Raw genomic sequence first — 16,820 nt, forward strand, 5'->3', positions numbered from 1 at the left:
CTCCCTCCTATACATTTATCTGACAACTTGCCTCTATTAAATAAGCAAACAAAAAATTACTTCCAAGAGTAACAATGAGGAAACCATCAAACCATAATGTTTGTTGGCTGTTTATCATATACCGAAGTTATCTGTTTTAATTTTAATAAAATAATGTCTGCACTGTAATTACGAAATACTAAAAATACAATGTTAAAATATATAATTTTCCTGAATGTTGTTTATTTAAAATTTAACTAGCCCGATGGTGCAATATGCATTGACCTTGCTTTCTGTTTCGAGGGTTGTGGGTTCGATTCCCACCCTGAATCTGGATGTAATGGATGGAAAAAGAATTTTGTTCCGAAAGAAGTTCGATAAAGTATTAAAACGTTTTATGAACAAAATAATCCGTTCCAGCGGGGGTCGAACCTGCATCTCCGACTAACCATGCAGCTATATGCTGCAATATGTTTTCCTGACCTATGTCCTCTGATAATCTGGCACGGGTCGTCATTATATATGGCTACCTCCGCCTCATCGAGCAGTACCATGAGTAGATTTTCGCTGAGTCGCTGGTAGGCCTGCAGGATCTTTTTGCATGTGGCCAAGTTAACTTCTCGACTAGCTTTTACTATGGCCAGGAATTCAACGAATCCGTTTACAGTATGATCTAACGGACTCGATTCCGGTCTCAGTCTGGTTGGAGTCACTTGCTCCTTATCGGCCCTAGTTCAAGGAGTTTTCGGCTTAACCGGTTTTCCTGAGTGGTCAAACTTTAGGAACTCCTTTATAGCCATAGCCGGTCCGTCGATGTTGAAAGTCCAGGTGCACGGCGAGACGAATTAAACGTCGTCTTTATTGGAGAGACCAATCTGTAGACGAAGATTGCCGGTTATACGAGTCACTGAAAACTACTAATGGGCGAAACTAACATCATGCACAAAGACATCATATCTATTTATAGAGACACAATTAAAACAAAACTGGGTTAATTTAGGTTATGTTGTTTATTTATTTATTTATTTTTATTTATTTATACTTTATTGCACACTTACAAGAACATTTAAAAAAAGGGAAAACATACCTACTGAATAAAGTGCAAGGGCGGTCTTATCACTATGATAGTGATTTCTTACAGACAACTCGTCTATAAAAGAAACATTTTTAACATATAACAGGCACACGGTGCAATTTAAAACAATATACTATGTATAAGACTCATATATACAGCATATACACTACACCAAAAACTATATTCACATACATAAGCGTAGACATAGACATATTTACACAATAATATACATAAAAAATAATTACATACATATATGATACATTAACAAATAATTATTTACTAAAAATAATATAAAAATATGATTAAAAAAAAAACTTAAGATGATGTTTTTGACACGTCGTTTAAAAAAAGGGAGTTAATGTTTTTTTTTTTACTTTTTGTTGATTTTTTTTTTCAATACTAGGTTAGGTCCGGTTTTTTTTTTACTTTTTTGTTTCAGTATGCCTGTTGTGAATTTTTTGATTATATTTGTGTGTGGAATATGTGAATGATGTGTCGTTTAGGTATGTCCGGTGTATAGTTTTTCAAAATGAATATTTATTAGATTATTTTTTTGGCAAATCGAGGTTTGACCTTGAATATGACATTTGCGCCAATTTTAACTATCATATTCGTGGTCAGCGAGTGAAAATACAAAAGTATACGAAATTCCATGAAAAGCGGTACGGGCTTATCGGAACTTTATTCCATTTATTTAAACACAGATGCATAAAACGAACACTGCATGTAAAATTTTTGTCTGGTTTAGACGTTGAGTGACAAAGTAAATTATGTGCGTCATAAATTTAAAAATAATCTCAATATCTTTAATTGTTATCGGTAAGTTTTTTTTGCATTTATCTCGTTTATATTTTCAATCGTTTATTAAATACTTTTTGCTTTAATTGAATGCAAACGATAATACTATACACTCTTTTCAACTTAGATAATAACGAGTTTTTTCAAATTTAAGCACATTAATCATATAAAGTAGTGCTTGCCTCCCTTTTTAGAAAATCCTGACAATTACTGCACATAAATTATATACCATTTCATAGATAATTGTTTGGTCTACCGGCATCCACTAAAAAAATGATTAAATCGCTTTTGTTTTTGTAAATTAATTAACAATTAAAATTATAAATTAAATATTATATATGACGGCTTTAATTTTAAAACAACGTCAACATTATTGACAATTATTATACTTATATGCTGTGTTATATTATGTGCTGTGTGGCTACGGCACTAAAGAATTTAGCCACCCCCTCTCTTCCCGTGGGTGTCGTAAGAGGCGACTAAGGGATAACAAGGTTCCACAACCACCTTGGAACTTAAGAAGCCGACCGATGGCGGGATAACCATCCAACTGCTGGCTTTGAAATACACAGGCCGAAGACGGGCAGCAGCGTTTTCGGTGCGACAAAGCCAGTACTGCGGCCACCAACCCGCCTGCCCAGCGTGGTGACTATGGGCAAAACACATGAGTTCACGTTATTTTTGGCGTAAACTTGTGGAGGCCTATGTCCAGCAGTGGACTGTATAGGCTGTAATGATGATGATGATGATGATTATACTTATTTAGTGCGAATTATTCGCACGGGTATTGCTAGTTAAATTCATTATAGTTTAATGTAGGAGAGATTGACCTAAGATGGAATTATTTCTTATTTCATATTGCTTTTTTTTTCTTTTAATTAAAAAATTTACTAATGAAATGAAGATGTAATTTTAGATATTACTAAGTTATTTATCTTCGACGTAATTCATCTGTGTTTTCTTTTTTTATTTCGATATACATGCTCCTTCATAGAGAAAGAGGGTTATTTCGTTATAAATATTTTACACGTTCAGCATGCTAAAAACGGTCTAGCAGTTTTAGAGATTAGCCGGAATAAACAGAGAGATAGACAAAAATTGTAAAAAATGTTATTTTGGCATACGTACCATGTATACATCCATATGCATTTAGTAAAAAGCAGTAATTTTAAAGCAAAAAAAGCAGTTATATATCAATTTAAGAGTCATACAGTCATTACATATTCATAGAGAGATTGATATTTTGGCGTCGGCTTTCGTTATAAATATTTTTTCATTTTCATTAAATTTAAAAGCAAAATTGGTTTATTCAATTTTTTTATTTAAGCAATCAAAAATACCATAGATATGTTTTTTTTTTTTTATATATATTTTTTGCATTTGCTTTAATAAAACACGGTCAATTTAAGAAATAATTTTCGAAGATTACACAGTCGTGATTCAACACTAAAATAACTTTTTCCAAGTAGACTAGTCAGGGCCATCTTTGCCTATACTTCAGATATATATTCATTTATTTCCTTAAATATATAAAATTTTCAGCACTTCCTATGTATGTTACCGCTGACACAAAAGATACATTGGAGGAGATTATTATGATAGGTATCGACGTAAGTATATTTCGTACTTAATTGAACTGAACTGGGAATTAATTTTGTAACGAAATTATGCCGATAAACGGTAAAATTTTGAAGTTAGATAGGTTAGTTTACATTTTTTTTTATTCGACGGGTCTTAATCTAAAGACTTAACAACTGTAATAGAATAAGGGTTGGTAGAATTCCCTTATCACCAGTAACGATCGCTATCAAATTTCTTAAATAACAACAGGAACCAAAAACTTTGTCATTTACATTAACACTGCAAGGAAACGCACAAGGTCATACATTCAGACTAGCAGGAAACCAAACCCGCGACAGTTTTCGTTAAGATAACTTCTTGGTTAATTTATTGATAGGCTAGATGGCTTTTAGCCTATCAATAAATTAACCAAGTGCTTGTGAGCTAAGGTAAAAAATACAAGCTAAAAAAACAATAAATTTATTCTATTAGATTCGCTGTGTGGTTACGGCATTAAAGAACATAGCCACCCCCATCCCCTCTCTTCTTGTGGGTGTCGTAAGAGGCGGCTAAGAGACAACACAGTTCCACTACCACCTTGGAACTTAAAAAGCCGACCGATGGCGGGATAACCATTCAACTGCTGGCTTTGAAATACACAAGCCGAAGACGGGCAGCAGCGTCTTCGGTGCGACAATGCCAGCCCTGCGGTCACCAACCCGCCTGCCCGGCGTGGTGACTATGAGCAAAAGACACGAGTTCACGCCATTTTTGACGTGAACTTGTGGAGGCCTATGTCTAGTAGTGGACTGTGATAGGCTGAAATGATGATGATGATGCTTCTATTTGATTATTCATTAGTTGTTTTTTTCGTTATTTTATTTATTAAGTGTATCAACCGGATAATAATGTTTTAGGTTATTTCTAATGTAGTCGCTGGTAAAGAAATCGAAGATTTACTTAATATAGATGCTTCAAAATTATGTGACTTAAATGGGTTGTACTCGAAGAAACTCCTTGATTCCCCTGAACTAAGAACCAGTGATCTCAGTAAGTACTCATCTTTTTAAATGCTGAAATAAAAATATCATAAAAATACACAATATTTAAAAATACCTTTAGGAATATTTTATTTGTTGTATACTAATACTTTTAGGGCCTTTTTCACCAGATGCAAAGAACGCTATTTGACGGATGTCAGTATCTGACCGGATATTCCTATTTACATATATTAATTATAAGATTGCAGTTTATTTGAGGAGAAAAGGGTCCTCTACTGGCCTATTCTACCTCTCACCGTCAAAGTTTATTTGTATCGTCATCCATCAAATTGCGCTATCCACAACCGTACCTAGTAATAAACCTAGAAAATTGTAAATTTTATTATTATTAAAATATTATTTAGATATAAGTTTTGTTACAATCGTCCTTAAACTATGAATGAGTAATTTATAAAAATGTAATATCACTATTTTTGTGGTCGCTCTTTTCCAAATATCTTCGAAACACCACCGATTAGAATAAATTGTGTAGATACGAGAATTGATTGTTTTTGATTTTTCATATGGCAAGGCATGGGCTCATTTACCCTAGGGTCAAAAGATTCATGGCTCAGGGCGCTATTCTGTAAGGGGAGGCGGCTTAAACCGAGCACGAGGGGCGGCACATGCTGAGCATACATAGGATGAAAAATATGACGAATTTATGGAATGGGCGGCCTACAAAAAGGTCAGCCGATAAATACGGGAGCGGCTAAATTTAATTTGCTCGGGATACTGAATTTTAAAATACGCCACTACCGATAGGTTAAAAATGCTCCATCTAATTTTAAATGCTCCATCGTCTTTTCGATCCCGATTTCACCTACTGCCCTCTCCTACTCGTCCCAGGCGCTCTGGCATTACAGCTATGCTAGATATACCGAAATTTAATACAAAATTTAAGTTAAATTCCTAGGTTAGTCCTTCCCTTGTTTCCTTTAAATGTTAATTAAAGAAACCCTTGCTTTTACTAGCTAATGTGTAATCATCTGTATATAATATGTATGTATTTACTTATATATTATAGTGAGTATGTATATGTTTATGTATGTGTATAAGTGTATTTGTATTTTGGTATGTATCTTTATATGTATTTTTTAGTATGTAGTATGTTACATTTATAAATATTTATAGACTTTATTACCTTGTTTTTGTATTTTCTCTTCTTCTTTTTTAATAAATACTTCTTGCACCGTTTGCCTCGCTGTATGAAACACTTACTCATGACCATTGGTTGACTGGAAGAAATCTCTTTCAGAGATAAGTCCACCTTTGCCATAAACCTTACTATTATTTTATATTTCTATATGTATTTTTGAGTGCAATAAAGTATATAATAAGTATTGTAGAATCTACATTTCGAATCGGTGGCAGCTTTACTTTTTACCCGACTGCCAAGGAAGGGTTATGTTTTTCGCGCGTATCTTGTATGTATGTATGTATGTTTGTATGTAATATTCTTTACTACCTCATATTTCCAGAACCACTGAACGGATTTACATAATTGAGGTATCGTTAGGTTCCTCTTAGCTGCCCAAGTGTTCTTAGATAGGTGACATAAAAAAAAATCAAACATGGCGGCTGCGAGAAGCCATTGTAGTTAATGAAAAAAAAAATATTTTTTTTCTCGAATACTACAATATGGGTATCAAATTGAAGGGCACAATACAAGGATTTTAAAAAGGTATATCATGATTATTTTTACCGTAATACTAATAAAGAAATACAATATTAAAGTTTAAAAAATGTGGACTTTGCTCTTTCCCACGCCTATGCCATGCCAAACTCGCCTCCTAGGCGACGATCAACTTCGGGTGTAGCCTTTCTAATAAAATACAATGGTTAAAAAAAACATACAATTAAAATTACAAATAAAAATTAATAAATGTCACACCAATTTACAATTACATTAATAAAATCAATAACAAATACATAATACCAAATACAAACAAATAATTTTAATAATAATTTCATTATATTAAAACTAATAGTTGTTGACTTAAGCAGTCACCTATTTGCTAAAGGTCAGGCTCACGTTGCTTTGAGCAGACTGAGATCTTTCTCCGGGCTTGCTATCAGTTCTCTTGACCCTAAAAAATTACTTAATCAACCACATGATGTAAACTGTTTTAATGAATTGAACCGATTACGTAATTTGTCTGACTAAAAAGACAAATAAAATAATAATTAAAAAAAAAAACAAAAAACCCGCCTGCGTGAAGAACAACTAATAGAAAATCAACCGAAAAAGCTGGAACAAGATAAATATTCGATATGCACACAAAGTCAGCGAAATAAATAGAAACAATATCAAACATTTTGTGCTGTACATTTAAAATATATTAATACGGTATTCCTTCGAAACTTTATGCAACGTCGTAGATAATATGCAGTCGGAGGCATGAAATTGAAGGATAAGTCTCTCTTTGTGCATGTCTCCGACTGCATGTTATGTTCGACGTTGCATAAAGTTTCGAAGGACTACCGTATTAATATATTTTAAATGTACAGCACAAAATGTTTGATATTGTTTCTATTTATTTCGCTGACTTTGTGTGCATATCGAATATTTATCTTGTTCCAGCTTTTTCAGTTGATTTTCTATTAGTTGTTCTTCACGCAGGCGGGTTTTTTGTTTTTTTTTAAATCATAACTATAAATAGTTCGTTAAGGAAATATCATTTTATATTTTACAAAAGTATTTTTTAGCCTACATGAAAAAAGATTCTGAATGAAAATTCATGAAAAATTCTGATTTTGTTCTAAATAAATATTTTCCTAATTTCAGAATGCAAGCAATATATTTGTGATAGAACTATTACACAAATCGATTCAGAATATTTCAATTTCGTTCGTAAGTACAAGCTAGTATGTATTTATTCATTTGTCACTTGTTGTCACTTCGTTGTTGTTTAAAGCATAGTACTCGTCCAAAAATACTCCATATTTCATATCAGATAAAGTCATGTTTTTAATCGACTTTAAAGGAAAGAAGCGTTTACTAGAAGTTGTACTATAGTTGTATATTTTTTTAGTAAAACACGGTAAGCTGTATCGACCATATATTTATAAATATCGCAATTGGACTTAAGTCTTTTTATCAGCCTTTCAATCTTTGCCTCTAATGTTATATAAACATAATGACAAGTGTTTTTAATAATTGTTCAAGAAATTAGGCAAGATGGAGTATATGTATATGTAACTGTCTCGTCTATCACGAGCTGCTCTGGTAACGTACTTCTGCGTAACCGTCCAACACTATTTTTCTATCGATAAAGTGTATTAATACAAAAAAAAATATTAGCATTTATACTCAATATTTATTGTAAATTGTAGAACTCACGAAAGTACACGTAACATAAATCTAAAATTAATATTTATATTTTAAACTGTGTTTTATTTTGCATTACGTCTCGATAAAAGCTTACATCATCGGCGGGAAGCCCGCTGTCCACGGTGAATTTCCACACATGGTAAGGAATTTTTCTTAATAGAATATTTACATCACTGCCAATATAATTGTTTTCAAAACTTTTGTTAGCTATCAATTTTTCCATTTAAACCCCCAATTTAACCCATTTTTAGTCAGATAAATCCTATTTCGATATTGTCGTCGACTGTGAAAGCTCGAATCCTGAAATATTTTGGACACGTTGTTCGAAACGAAAAATCCATAGAGCGACTCGTTGTCCAAGGGCAGGTAGAGGGCAAGCGGCCACGCGGTCGATCATCTACGCGTTGAACAGACTTCATCAAAGCTGCGACATAGACTTGTTGACCTCCATAGTCCAGAGTTCTCGAGACGCTCAAAACCGCATCAAGCGGAGGCGTACAACGGGGGCTGCTTTAGCCAATGAAACTTTTAGGTTGTTCTTACCACAACAGGAAAGTATTGTTTAAAATTATACACATTTAAAAGTAATTTTAAATTTTAGGGTGCGTTAGGTTGGAAATCAGCTGTAGATAGAAATAAATGGGTGTATCTTTGCGGAGCCACACTTATAAGCAGAAACTTCATGTTAACGGCAGCGCACTGCTCATCCGTGCCCTTAACAAAGTATGGTGTTACTAACAGAAAACCAGAAATCGTACAGCTCGGTGATAAATTTCTTCATAATGACATCGTAAGTTGTCCATTTTTACAATTTCACACAAAAAAAAAGAAAAGTAAAAGAAGAAAATCCTTTCGCCTCTTCTGTGGTTGAGAACAGTTGGTGTTTTTTTATGTCAGCAATACAGGACAATTTTTAACGTAAAATTTTGTACTGTGATGTAAATGAAAAAAAAATTAATAACTTAAAAGTGTTAAGGAATAACAGCAATTTTAAAATATTCGTTTATTTTCAGAATTATCCAAACATTTTAAAAAAGTGCTATGATAATTTTGGGGATCTAGTACTAGCGCATAAAATACACCGAGTGCACAAATGGCAGGTATATAATATTTTTTAACATTTTTTCCGTAAAATTTCAAAAAGCCTGTAGGATAACTGAAGTAGGGCACAGCAAGAAATATCCTGCTCAATTGTGGAGTAGTCCAACTGGGGTAGTACCTCGACCTAACAGAAGATCTCCGCCATATTACACTGCTCTTAAGCAGTGTTGTGTTCCTGAGGTGAGTAAGGTGACCAGAGCTCCTGGACAGGGTCAAGGACAGGGTCAGCAACGCGATTGAGATGTTTCTGGTGTTGCAGGCGGCTTTAAGCTACGCTAATCGTTTACTTAGGTGAGCCGTACGTTGGTTTACCGACTTAGTTATATAAAAAAAGGTAGACTTAGTTTCGCAGAGTAAAATATATCAAGTAAAGAAGAGGATAGGTTTGGCGAAACATTTGTAATAATAGGAATTACTGAGGGCATCCATGGGCTACGATATCACCTAACCATCATCGCGATCGTTCTGTTATATCCCGTTTTACAACTTAGTAAAAGCTCACTTCAGCCTATCACAGTCCACTGCTGGACATAGGCATCCACAAGCTCCCATCTTCAGCCTGTGTATTTCAAAGCCAGCAGTTGGATGGTTATCCCGCCATCGCCATATTATTTACTGCCGTAGCAACACAGCAGTTTTTACTGCCGTAGCCACACAGCTAATTAAAAGCTTAATAAGCGTTTATATAACACGTCGTATTTTTCCTTTATTTGAATCTTAGTCAGCAATTGCACTGTTTTTACTTTTTGTTAATTTTATTTCTTAATAAGCCGTTAGTTAGACTCGGAGCTCGGCTAGATCTGACATCGATTCCATAACCAAATTATAGTTCAGAAATCAAATATCCAACATCGTGTACAATCCTTTTGAATAAAGTAGTAGAGTAGTTTTTTTTTAAGACATACAGGGTCGACCTCCTAACAGTACGCTTGTTTGTTAACCTAGTGGAATGAAAAAGTTCAAATATCACATGTATGTATATATAAATAATTGTGTATATTCATATTATAGACGATCGATGAAAATGATGGACCAAAATATGTGTCAATAGAAAATATTATTAATCATCCCGATTATGAGGCTTCGAAGAATTATTACGACATTGCTATCGTCGAGTTGGCAGAATCTTTAAACTTTGGTCCCCTGATCAGTCCAGCCTGTCTCTGGAACGACCCCGAGACAAGTTCTTTGGATAAACTTCTTATAACCGGTTGGGGGGTTGTCCATCCAGGTAAGATTAGGCAGAAACAAGGTATGTTCCAAAATATACTTTGCGAGTTAGTGGCTTGCTGTACTGGCATTACAATTTGACAAAATACGGTTAAACATCTTTAATCCTGGCCAGTGTGGTATATTTTGGAGCATTCCCATATTGCCTTGAAATTACCTACAATACTAATTACACACGTAAATTAGTAAATAAAATCATATGTACTTACGAACTTCAGACGAAAGTGTTGGGATAGATGAGCTTCAAGTAGCTGAAGTAGATTTAATTGAAGACATCATCTGTGATGAATTGTTAAAACCAAGGCACAGCAGAAAATGGGATGGTCTTTCTGATCATCAAATGTGTGCAGGTTTCCTAGATGGCGGTACTGATACTTGTCATGTAAGATTTTTTTATTATTATTTATTTTGTTGGCCACTGTTGGCCTATGCCCAACAGTGAGATGTTATAGGCTGAATCGTATTTATTGTATTAGTTTTGTTTCTATCGAAATTAGTCAGGACGTTTTAATACATGCATAAACAAATACGTATCTAGTGTATTTACATAAAAATATTTTAAAGTTATTATAAGTACTTAGTACTCACTGATTTATTGATTTTGAATATTATGATATCTTATCCTGCTCAAAATCTGGAACAGCTCAACTGGTGAAGTACCTCGACCGATCGAGAAGATCACCATTAAATAATACTGCTTCCAAGTCACATTTTGTTCCTGTGGTGAATAAGGTGACCTGAACTTCGAGGGAGTATAAGGTAATGGGGAAACTTACTAATACACTGGATACTCAACTTAGAAGTTGCTCATTGTCAGGAGGGCTGTACGTTCGTTTGCCGCCCTGGTCATATCAAAAAATGCCGATATAAATTCCCAATTTGTATCCTGACCCTAATTTTGTGGATTGCCTTAAGTAGTTTAGATTTTTGAAGTGAAACCCCTTTAGAATCGTTGTTATTTGGATATTGATGAAAAGAAAATCGATCACGATAAAAAGATAACAAACATAAAATAATGTATGGAAGAGAATGAGATTGAGAGAATGAAACACGTTTTGCATGACGGATACGACCTTTTTCACGAGACCGTGACCATCGTTGATAGAAAAAATCGCAAAGGCCTACCTTCCTACGACTTTTCAGAAGTTTCACTTCTTCCGTGTGTGAGTTGCGCACATACGCTCTTATTATACTGTCTAAAAAGCCGACCGATGGCGGGATAACCATCCAACTGCTGGCTTTGAAATACACAGGCCGAAGACGGGCAGCAGCGTCTTCGGTGTGACAAAGCCAGCCCTGCGGTCACCAACCCGCCTGCCCAGCGTGGTGACTATGGGCAAAACACATGAGTTCACGCCATTTTTGGCATGAACTTGTGGAGTCCTATGTCCAGTAGTTGACTGCGAAAGACTCCTGTGATGCTGATGTGATGATACTGTCTAACTTTAGGGTGATTCTGGTGGACCACTACAAGTTAAAATGAACTTCACGAATAAAGTACCATTCAAGAAATGGCCGATGTACTACCAAGTTGGCGTGACAAGTTTCGGTTTCAAGTGTGGTCGGCCGAAAACACCAAGTATTTACACGAAGACTGGATCATTCGTCGATTGGATTGAAGACGAGGTTTGGCCATAAAACAGTCTTACTGTTTTTAATATATGATATGGTGATCGCCGGAATTCCTTTTAAAAAACGACTTTTAATGTTTTTATAAACATTATTTGTTATAAATATAAAATATTAATAGCAACATTGAATAATATAACTATTCCATGAGAATGTTGATACAAGGCTACTTTTATTACATTGCTATGATTTAATTTAAAAACAATTAAAATCCTGTGTTGACGATTCCATTGTTCCCTAAATTCCTCGTTCATTAATTTTTCGTAAACAGGATTGTTTATTACGATATGGTCACACAGGAAATTAATTTTTTTTTAAACTCTTCTCTGCAATTTTTTAAAATCGTAATTATTATTACCAATATTGTACCTATTTTGTAATTTTTAACATAATTAAAGGTATATACTTAAAAATTTGTATCAATTTTCTAATTTTTTTAATAATTAATTTCCTTTTTTTTAATGTATGTAACCTTAAAAAGAAATAATTTCTAAGGATGGAACACTTATCTGTAGATTTTTTCAAGTAATACGGTAAGTATCTAACTTACAGACGCCTTTTTTAATTTAGACTATCTGTAAATGGTCGCAACTTGTTAATATTGTCAAGAGAGCTACACAATTAATCTAAAAATTTAGCAAGTACTATAATTATACCGGAGGACGATGTCGTTTTGTTCTAAAAATAAAAATAAATTACTCGTTCTCAATAATATACACAAACCTGAAACCTTATCACCATTAGGTATTAACGTGATGATACACACACGATATATCCCAGTGCTAGGCATAGGCCCCTTTTATAATGTAGGAAAATGTTTTGGTGCTTAATCCACCACGGTGCTCTACTGCGAGTTGGCGGATATATTCCCTACTATGAGTAACGATCGCTATCAGATGTATATGATGACAACTGATGACAACCGAACCGACAGCTTAGTGTGCTCTCCGAGGCACAGTGAAGAGCCGCACGCGGACAGATGTCCAACAGAAAACAAATGTTTGTACATGTACAAAAATCCATCTTGAGCGGGAATCAAGCCCACGAATCGTCGTTTAGGTGCCGGCACATGCACCACTACACTAGAGCGACTATTGATGAAACCTTAAATAAATTATGTGTATTTTTAACCGATTTTTTTATTAGGGATAATTTAAGTAGGTACAAGCTTTCAAATTGAAAGTGAATCATCAAAAGCGGTGCATCTACTCAAAAAATATGAAATAATACATAGCAAATACAGTCTAACTGAGAACCACCTTCTTTTTTTAATAAAAAAAAATCTTAGACACATGAGCAGCAACACCGTACTCTATTTATTGCCCCTCACGTATAAGTTCGATAAATTATAAATATTTATACATTGCGCATCACGAAATACTAAGATTATTGAACTTATGAATCCTAGTTTATTTACCAAGGACCAGACTATCTTCAATCCATATTTAATTAAAAGTTTATTTAGCGATTAATTTACAACAAACACAGCAAAAGTGCTTTTATCGTTTTATTAAAATATCAGTATGAAAACAACCCAAGCGGTTAATTGAATCGTAGCTGAAATGGAATACCTATCTATTTATTTAAAATAATTTATTTATCTATGGTAATAAGATAGCGAATTAAACGATTGAATGAAAAAAAAAAAAACAAGATGGCGTTTTAAATCACAGCATTTTGTTACTTAACTGAAGAAATTTAGTGTTAGTTATAATAATTGAATAAATTTTCAATCCCAATCCAATCACCTAAAACCTCAATTAAAACTCAATAAAACTGCTATTCCTTATACTGTTCAATTTAATATTTTCCATATAAAAATATAATTTTATTATAATTAGAAATGTAATTTTTTTTATTCATGTATAACAACCCAAAGTAAAATGTAAACTCATAAATTACTGGCTCAAATTGAAAAATTATTTTTGTAATTGATAGTCCATTTAGCGATGAAGGCAATAGGTCTCAAAATAACGCAAATGAAACCGCGGGACACGGCTGGTATTAAATAGTACTTATTACGCAATGACTGTTTTCACCTTAGTAGGTAGGTACCTAATGTATGAACTTAACGAAAAGGCTTTGGTGTAAAAGCCTTTCGCTGTAATCTATTATCAACTTCGTCCGCGTGGAATTTAACAAAAAATTTATTGTTCAGTTCGCAATTATAAAATAAATAAATTTCTAAAATAAGTAGCTTAAGCTACTCCTTATTACATCAGCTATCTGCCGGTTTAAGTCCCGTCATAATCGGTCCAGCCGTTTCAGAGATTAACCGGAACAAACAGACAAACACATCGACAGACAGACAGACAAAAATTTAAAAAAAAGTTATTTTAGTATATGAACCGTGTATGCATCCATATGCATTTAGTATAAAACGGTTATTTTAATATTACAAACAGACACTCCAATTTTATTTATTTGTGTAGATGTGTCGATTATACGGAGTCGACCTGGCGAACTTCGTACCGCCTTATATTTTTTCTTGAAAATAATAATTATATATATCAAAATAAAATGTAGTCTATCTTTTTCAAGTTGGATCAAACTGCACACGGTGTGCAAATTTGATTAAAATCGGTTAAGTAGTTTAGGAATCCATCGCGGACAAACAACGTGACGCGTAATGTATATATATTAAGATTAACAGTGTGTCTGTTATATAACAGATTTTTGTCTTCTGGTTTTTTTTTGTTCTCTTGCACTACTGTACCTTGTGATAACACCATCATTCACTCATCACCACTGGTAAACTGGTAAAAAAAATTTTTTAACCGACTTCCAAAAAAGGAGGAGGTTCTCAATTCTGCTGTATTTTTTTTATGTATGTTACTTTAGAACTTTTGATTGCGTAGGCCGATTTCGACAAAAAAAAATTTTAATCGAAAGGTGGTATGTGTCATTTGGTCCCATTATAATTTATTTGAGATCTAACAACTACTTTTCGAGCTATATCTAATAATGCGTTTTTACTTGACGCTTTTTTCGTCGACCTACGTTGTATTATACCCCATAACTTTTTACTGGATATACTGATTTTGATAATTCTTTTTTTGTTGAAAAGGAGATATCTCTAGTTTGGTACCATGATGGAAACTAGGATCTGATGATGGGGTCCCAGAGAAATCGCGGGAAACTCTCGAAAATCCGCAATAACTTTTTACTGGGTGTACACCGATTTTGATAATTTTTAATTTAATCGAAAGCTGATGTTTATTATGTGGTCTCATTTAAATTTTATCGAGATCTGATGACTACTTTTTGAGTAATCTTTGATAACTTGTATTTACTTGACTATTTTTTCGTCGATCTACGTTGTATTACTTGTTGATGTAATTGAAGTCGGTTTTTTTTTTCGTTTGCGAGCAAACACAATTATTTAGATATGTTCGCCCTTGCCCAGTGACGTAACAAGCTTAACTCGCGCCTAGGGCACAATACATTTTTAGCCACCCCTCCCCCACGTTTAAAAGTAATATGATAATTGCCCAGCGATTTTTTGTTTTGCGGATCATTTGGCGCCCGTTTGTAAATAGCGCCCGGGGCATGATGCCCCTTGAACACCACTGCCCTTGCCAACAGCCACTGTATTAATGTTTTTTATTATTTATTTATTTATTTAACACTTTATTGTACACCAAACAAATAAAATAAGCTAGCAACATTAGTAATAATTTGTAGAGAAAAATAAAATGTACAAAAGGCGGCCTTATTGCTTAAGAGCAATCTCTTCCAGGCAACCTTAGGGCAAAGGAGTTGGTATATTGACGGTGTAGGTGTAGAGTATAATTTTATAAAAAATAATAGGAAGCAACTCAATAAATAGACATACATACTTACATAGATAGTTTGTTTACATACATATAAACACACACATACACACAGACACACAAAAGTTCATACTAGATAACTAAGAAGTTTTTAAACAAGATTAATAGTGACAGAAGAAGATAATCATAAGACTGGAAACCTACGTTTTTTATGTGTCTTTAAGTTCAATAAATAATTAAATAATATATTTCATTCATTCAGATTAATGGCTTTAAACCATGGAGCTTCAAACAGTGCCATGCTAGCACAGATGATTTCGCCAATGTCACGTAGAATGGAGAAAATATTGTTTATATTATATAGTAAGAATTACGGTATTTGGCATGAAATGCCATTTATCACAAATCGTTATCGTTATATTTTGACCAGTTTTCTACACCTTAATAATTTATACACCTAAATATTTTTTGATAAATTACTCTGTCTATTAGTAAAAACCTGAAAACAGCATGAAAATCCGTTCAGTAAATTTCTATTGTATCGGTAACAGACAGACATAGTACCTAATTGACTTTGCTTTGATATTATTGAATAGTTCATAAATCTGACTGAAATATTGAATACATGAAAAAAGTGTCCAAAGGTTCGAAACGTTCTTCTTCTTCATCTTTTATAAATTGAGCATTGAATTATTGATCAATAATGAGCTAAAGTAAACCCTTTACAGGTGTTCTGATTTATTAGGTTTTAAAGATTTCAAGGGTGCGGCTAAGCGATGTTCCAGTGAATAGTCACCGTTTTCTTAAAGCAAATACTTATACTTAGCAAATACTTGATATATGAATATTTTAATTTATCAACTATTTTATAATAATAGTAGCTGTACCCGCGACTTCGTCCGCGTGGATTTTAACAAAAAAGTACTAAGGTATTGTTCAGTTCATAGTGTTATAAAAAAAAGTTAAAATAAAAGTAGCCTCAGTTACTCCTTATTACATCAGTTATCTGCCAGTGAAAGTTCCGTCAAAATCGGTTCAACCGTTTCAGAGATTATCCGGAACAAACAGACAGACAAAAATTGTATTGTATTGTAATTGTAATTATAATGTTATTTTGGTATATGCATTTAGTCAAAAGTGGTTATTTTAATATTACAAACAGACATTGCAATTTTATTTAATTGTATAGATTTTAATTCAATATTTTAATTTTGAATATAGGCGAAATGGTCAGAATTTCATTTAATGAGATAACAAAACGTAGCCAGTTTTGACAGTGACACATAAAACGTCATAACGTT

General features: G+C 33.5%; 1 protein-coding gene across 1 annotated transcript; it reads left to right on the forward strand.

Annotated features, from left to right (window-relative positions):
• The first annotated feature begins 3,402 nt into the window (after positions 1-3,402).
• On the forward strand, positions 3,403-11,755 carry LOC123658946 (clotting factor G beta subunit-like). Its single transcript, XM_045594236.1, has 7 exons — positions 3,403-3,462; positions 4,330-4,462; positions 7,241-7,320; positions 8,388-8,576; positions 9,899-10,139; positions 10,336-10,499; positions 11,567-11,755. The coding sequence occupies exons 1-7, from the start codon at positions 3,403-3,405 to the stop codon at positions 11,753-11,755; spliced, it is 1,056 nt and encodes a 351-aa protein (XP_045450192.1).
• Positions 11,756-16,820: the final 5,065 nt, after the last annotated feature.

Source organism: Melitaea cinxia, chromosome 13 (assembly GCF_905220565.1).
Source record: "Melitaea cinxia chromosome 13, ilMelCinx1.1, whole genome shotgun sequence".
In the NCBI taxonomy this organism is placed as follows: Eukaryota; Metazoa; Arthropoda; class Insecta; order Lepidoptera; family Nymphalidae; genus Melitaea; species Melitaea cinxia.